The 14908-nt window shown below is 36.4% G+C and overlaps 1 protein-coding gene across 1 annotated transcript; it reads right to left on the bottom strand.

Annotated features, from left to right (window-relative positions):
- Positions 1 to 6076: 6076 nt before the first annotated feature.
- Positions 6077 to 12863, bottom strand: LOC149256145 (DEAD-box ATP-dependent RNA helicase 20-like). The gene is made up of 10 exons (XM_089455247.1): positions 12809 to 12863; positions 12635 to 12708; positions 12498 to 12535; positions 12306 to 12389; positions 8132 to 8352; positions 7785 to 7946; positions 7484 to 7627; positions 6674 to 6777; positions 6427 to 6512; positions 6077 to 6323 (listed from the first exon to the last, which is right to left on the bottom strand). The coding sequence occupies exons 1-10, from the start codon at positions 12861 to 12863 to the stop codon at positions 6089 to 6091; spliced, it is 1203 nt and encodes a 400-aa protein (XP_089311373.1). The 3' UTR covers positions 6077 to 6088.
- Positions 12864 to 14908: the final 2045 nt, after the last annotated feature.

The raw sequence follows: 14908 nt of genomic DNA, 5'->3' as shown, positions 1-14908 counted from the left end.
GGCAGTGTAGATTATGTTTGGGTTGGTTTCAAAGGAAGCAAACTGAACAAGGCAAAGTGGATGGAGGTGGACAGAGTGAGGGAGTTGTACCCTCACCTCTTTAACAGGTAGTTTAAGGCTTTTGGGGTCCAAAAGCTTCCCAATGGGGAGGCGTGATCAGGTGCTCATGTCCTAAGTGTCGTAAAATGCTCAAAATTTAAAGTGCTTAGAACCATTTCAAAGTTGAATGAATATAAAGTTCTCATCTTCCCGATTCTGGCGCCTCAAACGGTTCGAAAAACGGTCACTGTATGAGGAAGTTATGGCAAAAAGAAGAATTTGTCCATAACATTAGAAATTTTAATTGTTTTTTGGAATATTCCGTCGGGCACGAAATCCGAGGCAACCACCAAAAATTAAATGTAACAGCAGTTAAGTTGGCATAATTTAGGCAGGAGCGCCAAATTTGGCGGACCCGCCATAATTGGCGGAGCTAACTGGAGTTAACTAAAGTTAGCTGGAGTTTTTCTAGGGGCAAATTGGAGAAACTTTAAATGGCCATAACTTTGGCTAGGAAAGTCGGTTTTGAATGATTTTTTTTATTTCTTTTGGGTATTTTCGACCTTCTGAAGCCATTGGTGTAGGTCTTATAGCCATCTGAGGTCATTTCAGAGGTTTTGGGGTCGTGAAAGTTCTAGGAGCCACTAGGGCCCAGTTTTGTGAAGACTGTATAGGGTTGCAGGTATCCATTGGAGGTGATCCAATAGTCAATCCTGAAGGATTCAAGTGTTCTGAATCCATTTTTACCATCTATTTCTCCTGTAGATGCTTCTATTCAGATGTATTTTCAATTTGAGCATTTAATAAAAACAAGGACAAGCCCGATTAGGAGCTTTGGACCCAGCAGACATAGCCCTGGAGGGGGTGAACTGCTTTATCAACTTCTTTTGTATTTGTGGTTGATTTATTTTGCAGAAAATATTAATTTTAATGTGTTAAACAGTAAAAGGGAAAAACTCTGCTATGCTTAAATGGGTCATGAACAGCTGAAAATTTCATGTGTTTTCTTTCTGCAAAACATGGAAATCTTTTAAACATGTTTAATTCTGAATTGAATACCTTGCAAACAAATTTCAAGTAGTTTCAAATTCAGATCAAGGACACCCTCTACTTGTATTAACTAAATACCTGATAGGTGTTTTACAACCAATACAACTGAGTTGTTTCTTGGCAAATTTCATAATTCCACTATTTGAAGGAGTTGATATGGAAACTGCTCGTGTGTGACTACCATGAAGAAGCTCCTTGCTTGCATTCTTCAAAATGGGCTCAAATATTCTCAACAGCGGCTACAGAGCAAAAACAGGCACTAATCAAAAACACTTAGCTGGAAAGAATTACTATCTATCAAGATATATTTGAAACACTGGTGAAATTTTCAAAAAGAGCATAAACTGCAAGTGATGATGCTTTGGTCTTTCACCTTGCTCATTTGATTCTCCAGATAATATTGTGGATCAATAGGGATGTTATTCTCCAGTAAGTAAATTGGATCCTCAGATTTCTCATATGCCTGAGCCCAAGTAAACACATTAGTTATTATATCCATAATCCCTCTGTAAATTATGCCTCCAAATAAAACATAACAAAATAATTAAAATAACCATTTTTTAGTGCAATATCAAGACTTATGCTGAGCACAGAAGGGGTTAATTATTACCTTGGCACCTTTTGCAGCCTTTATGATGACATATGGAACACGATTACCCACAGTTGGAGCAGTTGCAACATCCCTCTGTAAACCAGGGGCAGCTTGGCTTTAAAACATGACATCAATTTAAAAAATCCAACAACGGACTCATTGTCAATAAAAAGAAAGATATTACAAGAGCCTTTAGATGCACTCCAGTAATAAAAATAGAGAGATAGGATTGAAATGGAACTAGAACGCATTGCACCATTCATTATACTTGTTTTGAGAAGTTATTTCCAGTATTTACCTTCCGCATGCGCTCAGCTAGTTCCACGTGTGCTGCCTTGACTGCATAGTCATCTCCAGTCTTTGTCAGACCCTGACTCAACAAAGAGATTGTTAGCATAGGCAAACAACAATGCCCTTAAGAATACACTAATAGCCTTGATAAAGGATATGACCTGCAAACATCTGTTTCTGCCATAGCTAAACAGTAATCAATTTTTCTCAGCATGAGATTAAAAATGCAGATATATTATATATTGTCATGTTTTGATTCTCTTAAATTGTATAAGAGCCTCCCTTGACACTTCTTCCTCCCATTGCTAGCAGTAAATATTGACTGAATCCCTTCCAAGTACAGAATGTAGGGAGACATTTTGATGACGTAGGTGATTGATGTACGAGGGAAGTATTAGATATCACTGAACTAGTGAAACATTGCGTGAAAATATCACCAACCCCCACCCTTGGATTTGTCATCAACTGTTTTCTACAAATCAACAAATGTAAAATTGATTCTCCAGAAGTTAATTTATCCAAGCAGATTGTTTGTGTACTTAAAAGGCACATTGTATCCAAAAAACGTGAAAGAAGAGAAGCATACCCGGCACCAAATCTAGCAACTTCACCTACATCAATAGTTACAAAGACGTTATTTTATGATATGTCATTTTATGAAATCCATGTTTGGACAATTTTGATGTCTAATTGCAATTTGCCACAAAGTCATGAAACTTGTCTAATTTAAGCATAAACAAATTAAAATTTGGTAATTTGAACCAGATTTGGTATTGAAATAGATTGCTGAGAATCATTTTAAGTAAACTCACCATAGAATTGACTAAAAGCAGATGGAATAAAAAAGGGGATCACCATCAGAGCAATCCACATAAGGCTCTTCAAGGACCACCATCCTGAATGCCACGAGTCACGACATTCATGCAACTTCGTAGTTCCAATTGTTGTAAGAAACATAGCGAAATAAAAGATCTGAGGTGATGTTAAGTTAAACAGTTCAGACTCCAGAGGCCTATCGCTATGGTCCAATACTGTTGGGGAAAATAACGTGGTTGACATCGCACGAAGTGCCCGAGATGCATGTGCCACTTATAGTCAAATGGCATCGATACGCGGATATGATTTTATGTAAGTTATGTTGCCATGGTTATGCATTTGAAAATTACCAAGGCCACTTGCATGTTAAAGCCCCCAGAAATAATCTGGTTTGTAACCAACGGGTGGTTAGTTTTGCATGAAAATTCAAACCTTGATACTGATCCGGATTTACCTTCTGTGAAAGACATGATGCCACTTCAAACTTAAAAAGCTCATGACAAGAAATTAGAATCCGGTATCCAATGTGTTTAAAAGCCAAACAACTTGTAAGGCATATAAATTTTAAAATTGGATACAAAGCAGCCCAGGCTTACTCGAAGCACACCTTCTGTACCTAAGCAGTCATGACCTCCTTGACAGCCTTTCAAATCTGTAAAAATGAAGATCTCAAATTCATATATATATAACGAAGAAAACGGCATACAATGTAAATTATGTTCATTTTCCAAAGCCAAATGTAATTACATGTATATCAAAAGAATAATAATCTAAATGGATGCAAATAAGTTAAAGAGCTATTTGAAAAATTCACGATTTTATGAGAATTTAAGTAAAGTTAAAAGTTGTAAAATCGTGTGAAATGTCCCGAAGTAGGCATATAGTATATACTTCTAACACTTGAAACCAGGAATATGTAATAAGTGACTTGCTCGCAATGTAAATCTCCTCTTCCCCCTATCATATTTTCTCCATTTCAAAAGTAACAAATGGTCAAACAAATTTGGTCATAAACATGCAGAAGGATTCATTGTTCTCACCTTAATTATCATCAAAAGTGACAAATCCATTATGTTCATTAACAAGTTAGAAATAGTGTTCTTGACATACTGCACTGCACCAGGTATGTCACAATCAATGAGTATTTTGTGAAGGCACTCTGTAACCAAGTTCTTCACCAGTAGGCAATTGTCCATTTGCACTGTTTCAATGCATGTTGATATGGAATATTTAAAATATCAAGAATATTTAATAATTAAGAAGGCATCGAATAAATTATTTTTCTCCATTTTGAGCCTTCACAGACACTAAGGCCTGTCTTTGAAACAAAAAGATCAGGTTTGTCACCTTTAGTATCCATTTTGTCATAAGCATTTGGCTTTTGTCCACAACAACCCAGCATATCTTTTCTTGCTGATCAACAAGTATGGGTAGTATATTTTTTCAAATTCTAGTTTAATAGGCTGCATAAAAGCATATGTTAAATAACGCACTGATTAGATGCCAAAGATGCACCAAACAGATGCAGATAAGCCACAGAAAAGCATAACTGATCATCTTGTCCTGTGCATATTTACACAGATCTCATGGAAGTGGAATGTCAAAAGAAGATTAGTTTTAAAAAGAAAGGTGATATTAAAACATTCATCCTTACAAAAACATCATTAACAACTCTAGAGGCTTCACGAATATTTAAAATTCTTGACACTGTACCTTTGTAAATGTACCACTAATATAATTTGAGGCCTCCCTCCCTAGCATCATGGCCTCTTCTATATTTGGTACACCAAACTGTATCATAACTGAATCTATATCTCCATATACAACCTAGATTCAAATATAAAAATTTAATATCAAGCTTTATAGTAGAAATCTTGGTTAGGATTAGATCACCCATTATGATTTCAAGAACTTGGACTATCACCAATACAACAAGTGTACTTCCTGTCATTACTGATCCAGTTCAAAGGTTACAAATGCCTTTAGTTGCTAAATAATAGCCTACCTCAGCATTGTATTGGTAACCACCAACTATTGGGAACCTTTCTTCAACTAGCCTCTTTGTATGCTCTATCATTTGATGGCCTGACAGGTGGAAAAAAAATGAGATGATTACTGATATGAAATTTTAAAACAATACGTAAAATCGATATTGTCTGATGGAACAGAGAATGTGTCAAAAGATCAAACTGGAATTGTAATCAAAATATAATAAGAGGGCCTAAGCATATCATCTTAGTTGTACAAGTACACATGAATAATTAATGCAATTCAAGAACTCGATCTTATTTGTACAATATTGTCAATTACAATTCATACCCAAAACATTATGGCAAGAGGAAGAAAAGAATTACATGGATATAGTTGATGCCCAAAATAATCAATGTGAATGGCTGATACCTGCATATATAGAATAAGAGAGGACTGCAAGCATCTCTATCTTGTAAGTAAAAGAAGCACCAATAAGGATCACTAGATGGAAAATAGGTCATCTCTCTCTATTACTAAGAAAAAAAATGTTATATTTGGCAATAGATGTAGTATATTCTATCCCTACACCCAACATAAGAATATACCTTATGCATAAATGAACTCTCAGACTACAGGCCTGATTTAATAGTATTAGCTTTCTATGTTTCCCAAGTATATCCAATTAGGTGATATAGTTATGGCCCTAATGAAATGTCCATATGCAAGACAAAAGCATAGAACAATAACCATGAAATAAGAAACCATGCTTTAATAATGCAATTCCTATTACACAGTCCAAGAAAGGCTTGCCATCTGACAGTAGACTATAGCAAAATCTGCCACGTACGGGAGAAAGGTCACGTGCTGCAAAAGCCAATCAGGTTGCACTAGAAAGCCAGCTCCATAAATTTGGACCAGAGCAATGGCAGCGACAACAAGCTTCCCTGCCATCAAACATAGGAATTGTATTCAATCGCCGCCAAGCTACAATCCATGCTTCAGAATAACCACTAGCAGCCCAGAATCCCCAACTTGAAAAAATCAACCCCCTAAATTTCAATCAATGCATTATTTCTGCACCCCTCCACCCAACTTATAACGATCAGCCCACTGAAAATATCAAATAATTTCAGTTCTAATCCCCAATAGCATGTCAATTCAGCTCCTGGAGCTAAAGGCAAGAAGTTTGGAATCTACATAGTTGATCCTATAATCAACCTCCTCTATTCTAAAAATAAAGAGATGAACCGTGAATAGGTAATAAAAACCAACCTTGTAAACATTCTAGTGTACAAAAAGTGAACTTTCAATTCTTTAATACATCAATTTCTACATACCCAAGCCTCGTGCAGCAACATCGGTAGCAGTCATAATAGGGCTCTTTCCAGCCTTAAATTCTGATAAGACCCAGTCTCTCTCAGCTTGGCTTTTATCTCCATGAATTGATAGTGCTGGCCATCCATCCATACGAAGTTTCCTAGTAACTTGGTCACAGCCTTTTTTAGTTTCCAAAAAGATAAGCAAGCGGCTACCATCCATGATCTCCTCTAAGAGATGTATTAACCTGAAAGAGAAATGTCTTAATTCATGGGTGCATTTGCACAGCTAAAAAGCAAAACGATAGTCAGTATATACTATAAACTGCACCTAGGAAGGATAAATTACACCTTGTATACTTCTCATGTTCAGAAACAATCTCCACAATTTGCTCAATAGCATGGTTTGCCTTGAGTTCTTGTGAGCCAATTATTACCTAGAAAGACATAAAAATTCATACAGCTTTAGCAGAAATTGGAAAACCTCCAATAGACTCCAATAATAATAAAGTTGCAAACATAACAGAGACCATCACTTGCCACCCAAGAAAAGCAGAGCTCAATTTTATTACATGCAGACTTGTAGAAAAGAAACCACCTTGTACGGATTATGCAGAGATTGCCTAGCAAGAAGCTCGACTTCCTTTGGCCAAGTTGCACTCCAGTATAATGTCTGCCGATCTGGCCGAATCTGCATACCAGGGAAGATTCAGAATTGGTTACAACAGACACCAAATAGCTCTGATGTCAAAGGGGAGAAATAGTGCAGGAAGATAGGTTAATTAAACATTTTCCAGCAGATAAACATGGATTACAGAAAGATCCGCAAAAGTTGGTCCATACCCCAGGGAAAATTTCTAAGTAACTAATAATTCACTGCCATCACCAACAAGGTCCTTTTCATTAAGGCACCGATATAAAGTCCATACATACACGTGCGTGTGTGTGCTGTTCAAAGTTACAATTGTCTCGAAACCATGGATGTGAACTTACATTTCTAGACACTACTTGTATTAATGAATTCTACTGTGAATAATCAAAATCAAAATGAGACATTGCTGCTCCCAAAACAAATATTCAAAACCCACAGTTCAGGTTTCAATACCAACCTTCTTCCTTAGCCAGGAAAGGACAAAATTGAGAACACCAGAGAAAAAATAATAATAATAATAACAACGAAAGAAACAAAATATAACCCAAAAAAAAAAAACAGCTTTTTATGGTCTTTTATAATGCATTCTTAACTACTGATGAAAACAGATTTGATATATGAATCAATAAGTAATGGAAATCAATATTAAAGCCACAAAACAGGTCATATTGAAAAGTTTATGAGTGTGCAATTTATCTTGTGTAACTAAGCCTATAGTATATATTAAATGGCAACGATACATACTTGAGAAACATTTTTTTTTTGTTTGTGGTTCAAAACCCATGTCTAGCATACGATCAGCTTCATCTAACACAAGATATGTCACTCTTCGCAAGTTTGTATTTTGTGACTCCAACATATCGATTAACCGACCCGGAGTTGCAATGACAATCTCAACCCCTAAATCCAAACAAGGGAAGAATAAAATTAGCAATTCAGAGTGACATCCAAAGGTTTGAGAACATATAAACAGTGAAGGCAATGAAACAATAAAACATAAATGATCGAGATCTGTGAATACATAAAAGGCTTAGAGTGATGCTACAAAGTAACCTACCTTTTGAAAGATCTCGTACTTGTGGACCTTTGGGAGCACCTCCATATATACACGTATTCTTGATTTTTGACGATGCCCCAAATTTAGTTGCCTCTTGCTGGATCTGGACAGCAAGCTCACGTGTAGGTGCTAACACCAAGACAATAGGCCCATCTCCTGGAGCTGATATATGACAACAAGCGACAACATTTAATATGTAGCCATGTATGGTAGGTATGGAGGAAAAAGACATTTCCCTCCCATCAAGAGATCATACTTAAAAAAAAAAAAAATTTACATCACAGTAAAAGGGCCAAGGAGGAGATAAGGCTCTAGACAGTTTAAAGCTAAAAGACGCAATAACAAACCTAAATAAGGTTGAGCATTAACATGAACAATAGCAGGTAAAAGATATGCCAGTGTCTTCCCAGAGCCTGTCTCAGCAATACCAATTAAATCCCGCCCTTTCAAAGCCATAGGCCATCCTTGAGCTTGAATAGGTGTTGGCTCCATAAAGCCTGCCTTTACAACCTCTTCAAGAACATACTTTGACAAAAAAAATACCCGCAATTCAAAAATTGTAAGGACTCTGGACACCACATATCTCCACAATGGTATGATATTGTCCACTTTGGGCCTAAGCCCTCATGGATTTGCTTTTGGACTTACCCCAAAAGGCCTCAAACCAATGGAGATATTTGTCCATCCTTATATACCCATGATCCTCCCCACTTCTAGTCAATGTGGGACTTTGGTCGTATACCCAACAAAAATTAGCATAATTTTTCTTACATTTCAGAAATTTCTTAAAACCACAATTTTGATAATCAGTAAAATCTGACACCCAAAATAGATATAGAAAGGCCTGAGCTTTGACTGTTGCTCAACGATCCTATTTTACACATTTCAAATTTTTAGGTTGGATAGAAATCATAAAATATAGGGCAACCAAGTCCAATTCAAGAAGGCCAAAAGACAAATTTCTAAATTATCCTGCATTCATGTACAATTCAACATAGCATTCAAGGAATCATCAATCATCAATACACAGACATGTTAACATGTGAGGGGTACTTTTAACTAAGATAACAATAAGAGAAACTCCTCCAAATACCAAATACATTTATACATTCAAATCACATGCCTTCAATAATGATTATATGATTTCTTTATATACCTATTTAAACAGTGCACATATGGCCCATTACTTATTAAGCCAACCATATTACATAATTATTTACACATAACATAGGCATTTAACCCCATAAATACTACCCTTTGGAATCATATCATATACATTTAACCCCTTATATTCCCTTGGTTCATATCATAAATACATCCTTAAAAAGCTTTGAAATATGAAAACAATCATAGTGAGAAAGGATCTTAAAAAAATATTACAAAGAATAGGAAATTGGCACATTAATATCATACAATAAAGTATCTACAGATTTTGCAAAACAGTCCCTTCTCAGGGATGGGCAACAGAGTCTCGCCGGAGAATACAAGGTCAAAGCATAGAAGCACTACAACTACCCTTTCTATCATGTCAACATTCAATAGCAATTCAGGAACGTGGGAATTAGAAGGAAAGTAGTGATGTGCTGCAATTTAAATTCAGCAAAGACAGACACACAGCCAAGGAATGTTACACGTCCTCTAACTTTGCACTTGTGCTGAGGAAAATCCCTACTTAGAATTCATGGTAGAATTAATCTAGATTACCATCCTATCATTGCCTATTATTTAGAGAGGAAACTGGAGCAAAGTAGAAGAATAATTTAACCTTCCAGCACAAACGCTTAGCTAACAAGGATGGTTGAAACTTTCTCCTCTTGGACAGGAGAGCAAGAGAGTAGTTGGATGCCGTGATGTAAAAAATTAATCTCAGAAACAGTCAAACAGGAAAACTTCACACACAAAAAATCCACGTGCAAGGAAGTTTGAACAATTTAATCCCATCACAAAGAAAAAGGTGCACAATAGAAGCCAAGACTAAGTCACAACTGAAAAATTCAAGGATGAAGTGTGGATGAAGCTTATAATCAAAATCGCTTCAAGGAGTCCAGGTCCTAAAAATACTAAGTTCTTGAAAAACCTCTAAAATTAGAGTCTAAATGTATTGCTAGATTAAAGTTACGGGAGGCAACCTTCCATAGCTTCAATAGCATATCCCCAAGGAAATGTGTTGGGAACCAATTTTCCACCAAGTTTTTGGTATGGGAGTGCAGGAGCAGAGAGACACATATGGAGGGGCATGTCGGACCATTCTCAAGGAAATTTGAGGGGAATGGGACATAGAAGTTCCTAGCATAGTGTCTCATTTCTAAAAATATAAAAAATAATAATAATAATGATAATGATAAAACCCTAACAATAAAAATAGATCTCATGCAAATTCATCATTGAGAAATCCAATGAAGACACCCAATACTGAAAACCCACAATCTTGAAAACTGTTAAGGGCACTAAATTGATATGAAATTCTACTTTCTTCAAGGCCAATGAGGTTGGAACCACTGTCAAATATCTTAAATTCCAATGAGGTTCGAACCACTCTCAAATATCCTAAAACAATGAGTGGTAATATTTAAAAATTTAAATTAAAAAAAAGTTAGATATAAGAGAATGTAATGTTATAATGTCAAGTAAAAAAGATAAAAGAGATAAGGGAGAGAATGTGTATAATTACTGAAGTCACAAATTCCTCAAAACTCTAAACCCTATCTCTATTCTGTCTTAAAAAGTTGCTATACAAAATTTTTGGGGAATTCTTAAAAAATTGTTAGACATAAAATCATTTCTTTGGGGAATGGGTGTTAGTTTTGCACCAGGCATTCCTTTTTTGGTGGTGGGGGAATGGCTGTAAAATGAATTATGATGAAGAGACAAATATTAACAATACCTGGAAAACCTGCGTCAAGAAAACTTTTTAGGGGCTTGGGAACGTCCCAGCCATCGACTGTAATTTCACGTCTCTTGCGATATTCCCTGACCTCGTCTTCAGTCATAGAGACGATGTCTTCTACCTCCTCATAGAAATTCTTCTTAAAGGGTGCCAAGTTCTCAAAATCCTACTTCAACAGTGAAATTAAGGGACAAATAATATACATGTCACAGAAGCTTGAGATTTATGGGATAGAAACCTTGCACACAGAGGTAATATATTAAATTAATGCATGCATGTTGTGGGGAATATCTTAAATTAATGCATGCACGTTGTGGTTATTTGCATGAGAGATTCAATGCATATCATATTAATCGAAATCGAGGAACAAAAAAAATATGCATTATATTGAATGCTTTTTAATTATGTGCATAGGTAGTGCATGTAGTTATACTTGCATGTTTAGAACTAAATTCATGAAGCATATACGTATTTCCATTGAACACTCGCAATCTGGTGCATGAAAAAAGTAGGTGTATTTACTTGTGCACGTCTTAAATCAAATGCATGACAAAACTTGTGCAATTCATTTGGATATTTTAATCCAGTGAAATAATATAGCATGATTTGTCGTGAATTAAGAGGGTAAATTAACAAATTAGCATACCAGTTCAAAATTAACAAAGGTGAAGACTTTGCCTTCACGAATTTAATTTATATAGTTAAATGCATGCAGACAGTGGAAATTTTACAGTAAAGTTAAGTAAATCAATAGACGTATGACATACAATCTTGCAAGAAGACAGAAGCTGGAACTGTGCATTTACGTTGTGCTAATACTTTTCATGCCTTCAGACCACGTAGATTAACTATAGAAAATTTAATGAATGACAACTAATTTCTAGGATAAGATCATATATACTATGCTGAAGCAAACATTTTAGCAGACTTCAAATATTAAATGAAGGTCAATCATTAAGGAGGTCTACAAGAACTTCTCCATAAAGGGTATACAAAATAGGTATAAATGCAAAATACTAAACCAGAAAAATCCGCTTGAGTAGTACAACAAAGTGTCAATATGATTAACTAAAAATGTATGTATACATATATACTTCGATAAACACTCATGTATAGAACTAGATACATCAAGATAACCATTCAGGGTTTCAATAATAGAACCATAAAACATTTTAAGAACAGAGCTCTGCAATACATATGAATACCAATAGACCCAAAATAGGGGATAACTTAAGAATTTGTTCGTTAACATATGGCCGCTAAATCGTGAGCCTACAACTTGGCTTTACAAAACACAAAACTCTATGAGATGTCCAAATAGAGTCTTATAAACTATGTGCACAGTTAAATAAGCATGAACATAACAATTATCTCATCTTGCTTAGGTTGATACCCCCAAACGAAGTCCAACTTAGACTAAATAGAAAAGATAAGTATTCGAATCAAACATTGGAGGGTACCCTGAGGTATTCCTTAGAAAATTTATACAGTCACAGTGATAACAACCCTCATGACCACCATACTGTAAGGCCTTCCATATAGGGAAAAACTTAGCAGAACAATAATGGAGAAATTGTAATGTCAAGAATCAAACTCCATGGAGTGGAGGAGGTCGAAACCAGTAAGGAACCAACCTGGAAGCATACAAGCGACAATTAGTGCAGAGCGAGCTAGTTGTGACAGATATCTTCCGGTCCAAACTCCAGTATAAAGCATACCTGTGAGGACCAAACAAACACGTATCAATTAACTGTGGACTCATTCAAGTAAGAAATTTCCAGCAAACTAGACTATGGCATGCAAATAATAAATCCCAAAACCCTTACCTGGATAAACTTGCTGAGGTCTGTTGCTGACGACCCACCTGGATTCAAGGAAAGAATTCACTAGTTAGATTCGAAGAAAATAAGGGAAATAGACTAAAACAATCTTAAACCGGGAGAAGCTTAGCCAATAAACTAACCTGGGTGTTGGAAGCGGAAATCTTAAGCGTAGTGGAGTCATTGGGCAAAATGATGCCCTGGGTCACTACAACACCTGTATAAGAAATAAAACGAACCGAAATTTAATCCCGAGAGTGAAAGATACAAGATTTCAGGGGAAAATTGAGTAAATAAGATAATTTCGAAAAAATTACCTGAAACCAGGTTAAGTGAACGCATAGTTGAACACCAACCCTTCATTTTCCCCATGTCGTCGCTCAGAGTTCTCTCGTAAGTGGTGGGAAATGGTAATGAACCTGTGATTGTCAAACACCGCGGTGAACCAGGGCTATGCCCGAGCAATGGAGTAGGAAAACAAATTCGAAATGGTGAAATTAACCTCAAATCAGACCCTGGAAAGGGATAGGTTTATAAATGTGCGTTTGGAAATGTGAAGGAACAATAGCTCTGTCGAAATTGGAAGAGGGCGAGGAAAATGGGCAGAAAAGAGAACTTAAGAGGTCAGGAATAGGATAGGGTTAACCCTAATACATTAGAGTTATTGGTATGGAGCCAAGGGTACACAACCATTGATTTACCCTTGAAACCGTAACCATGAAGATTCGTGCCATCACATACCTCCTCACATGGGATTGGGTGACGAGTAGGTGGATTATTGGGTCTGTGCTATCCATTGCACAACTATCATGTATAGGGAGTGCCAAAGGAAGCAAGTAGGTTGCCACCTCACATGAAACCGTAAACAAATTAAGTTCATCGCCCTCCATGAGTACAATGGTGTGCAGACCTTGTCATATGGCATTAAATGGCCAAGTATACAACTAATAGATTAAATCACGAGTCAAGTTGGTGAAAATAATTATAATAATATTGAGGTACGTAATATATGGATTAAGTAGGTGAGTTGAGTTTCATGAAAATAATACAAATATGATTTATAATGGTATGTTGAAGAAAAAGGGACACATATGGAGTAGAAATATTGATTTTTAGTACATTAGTCGATGCATTATTATTAGTTAGACCAAAGAAAAAAGAAAAAAAAACTCAGATGTTGGAGAGTGATGTCAAGGTTTGTTACAAAAGTATAGTGTTTGTAAAGTTGATTGCTACCAAATTAAGTGGATATTGTGTTAAATAATTGGAGAATATAGAAATATGCTATTATATAGATGACATTAAAAATATTGTTATATTTTAATTTTAAATTTTTATGGTGCAATAAAGAGTTGGAAAATAAAAGTTAAGATAATATTTAAGAAGGTAGTTAATTCTCAATTCTGATTAGTACAAACAAGAAAATCAACATTTATAAAACATTTATGAACTTTTATAAGCTCCGCAATGAAGTTGGGCATTGAACTATTCCCAAAATATATTGTGATGCTAGAATTTATTATATTTGTCACACTAAGAGGGTTGAAGATGAAAGTAACTTTCTAAAAATATAGTGTGTGTTGGAAATAATACTGAGAGGGGGGGTGAATCAGTATTATCTAGCAATTTAACAAATCTTCCTTATTTGATCTTTAGAATTATTCTTGCATATCAGTACCATAAAATAATGAGCATGAACAAAGAAAATAGACAGTCACACCAAAGAACACAAGATGTAAGGTGGAAACCCAATGTGGGAGAAAACCACCTGCTGCAATATGTCTCTATCTTCTTTCAATTTAGAAATTCTTTTACAATGATTTTGTACTGGTGCAGTCCTTTACCAGTACGCAGGCTGCAACCTGCAGAGAGCTACAACTCTCTCTCGTTTTCCAGTCTCTCCTGGAAGGGAGCTACAACCCCCTACTTCTTTTCATACAAGGACCACTTTTCATAAATTTTCAAACTGGATCCATAAGCATTAATTGATCATCAAGTGTAAGAGAATCACCCAATCAACTGTAGTAACCAGATCAACAATAATAGGACCAAAACCCAGAACACAACAATGATAAACAAGGATTTTAAGAGAAGGAAGCACCCTGCTCAACTGCCAGCCTGAGTCCGGACTCACCCTGTTCAACTGCTAGCCTGAGTCCCTGGACTCACCCTGCTCAACTGCTGACCTGAGTCCCTGGACGCACCCTGCTCAACTGCTAGCCTGCGTCCCGGATGCACCCTGCTCAACTGCTAGCCTGCGTCCCTCGCACTGAGTCTATTGAACTGCCTGCGTCCCGGCGCACCAGAACCCTTCCTGCACCTGCGTCCGGCGCACCTGAAACCTTCGCTCTTGCGTCCCGGACGCACCTGAACCCTTACTGCACCTGCGTCCCTCTGGGCAAAGATGATTTCAAGAC

Source organism: Pinus tabuliformis, chromosome 7 (genome assembly GCF_031772625.1).
Source record: "Pinus tabuliformis cultivar Carrire ecotype Pingquan chromosome 7, CPIR1, whole genome shotgun sequence".
In the NCBI taxonomy this organism is placed as follows: domain Eukaryota; kingdom Viridiplantae; phylum Streptophyta; class Pinopsida; order Pinales; family Pinaceae; genus Pinus; species Pinus tabuliformis.
This window is presented reverse-complemented; position numbering and strand designations above follow the sequence as displayed.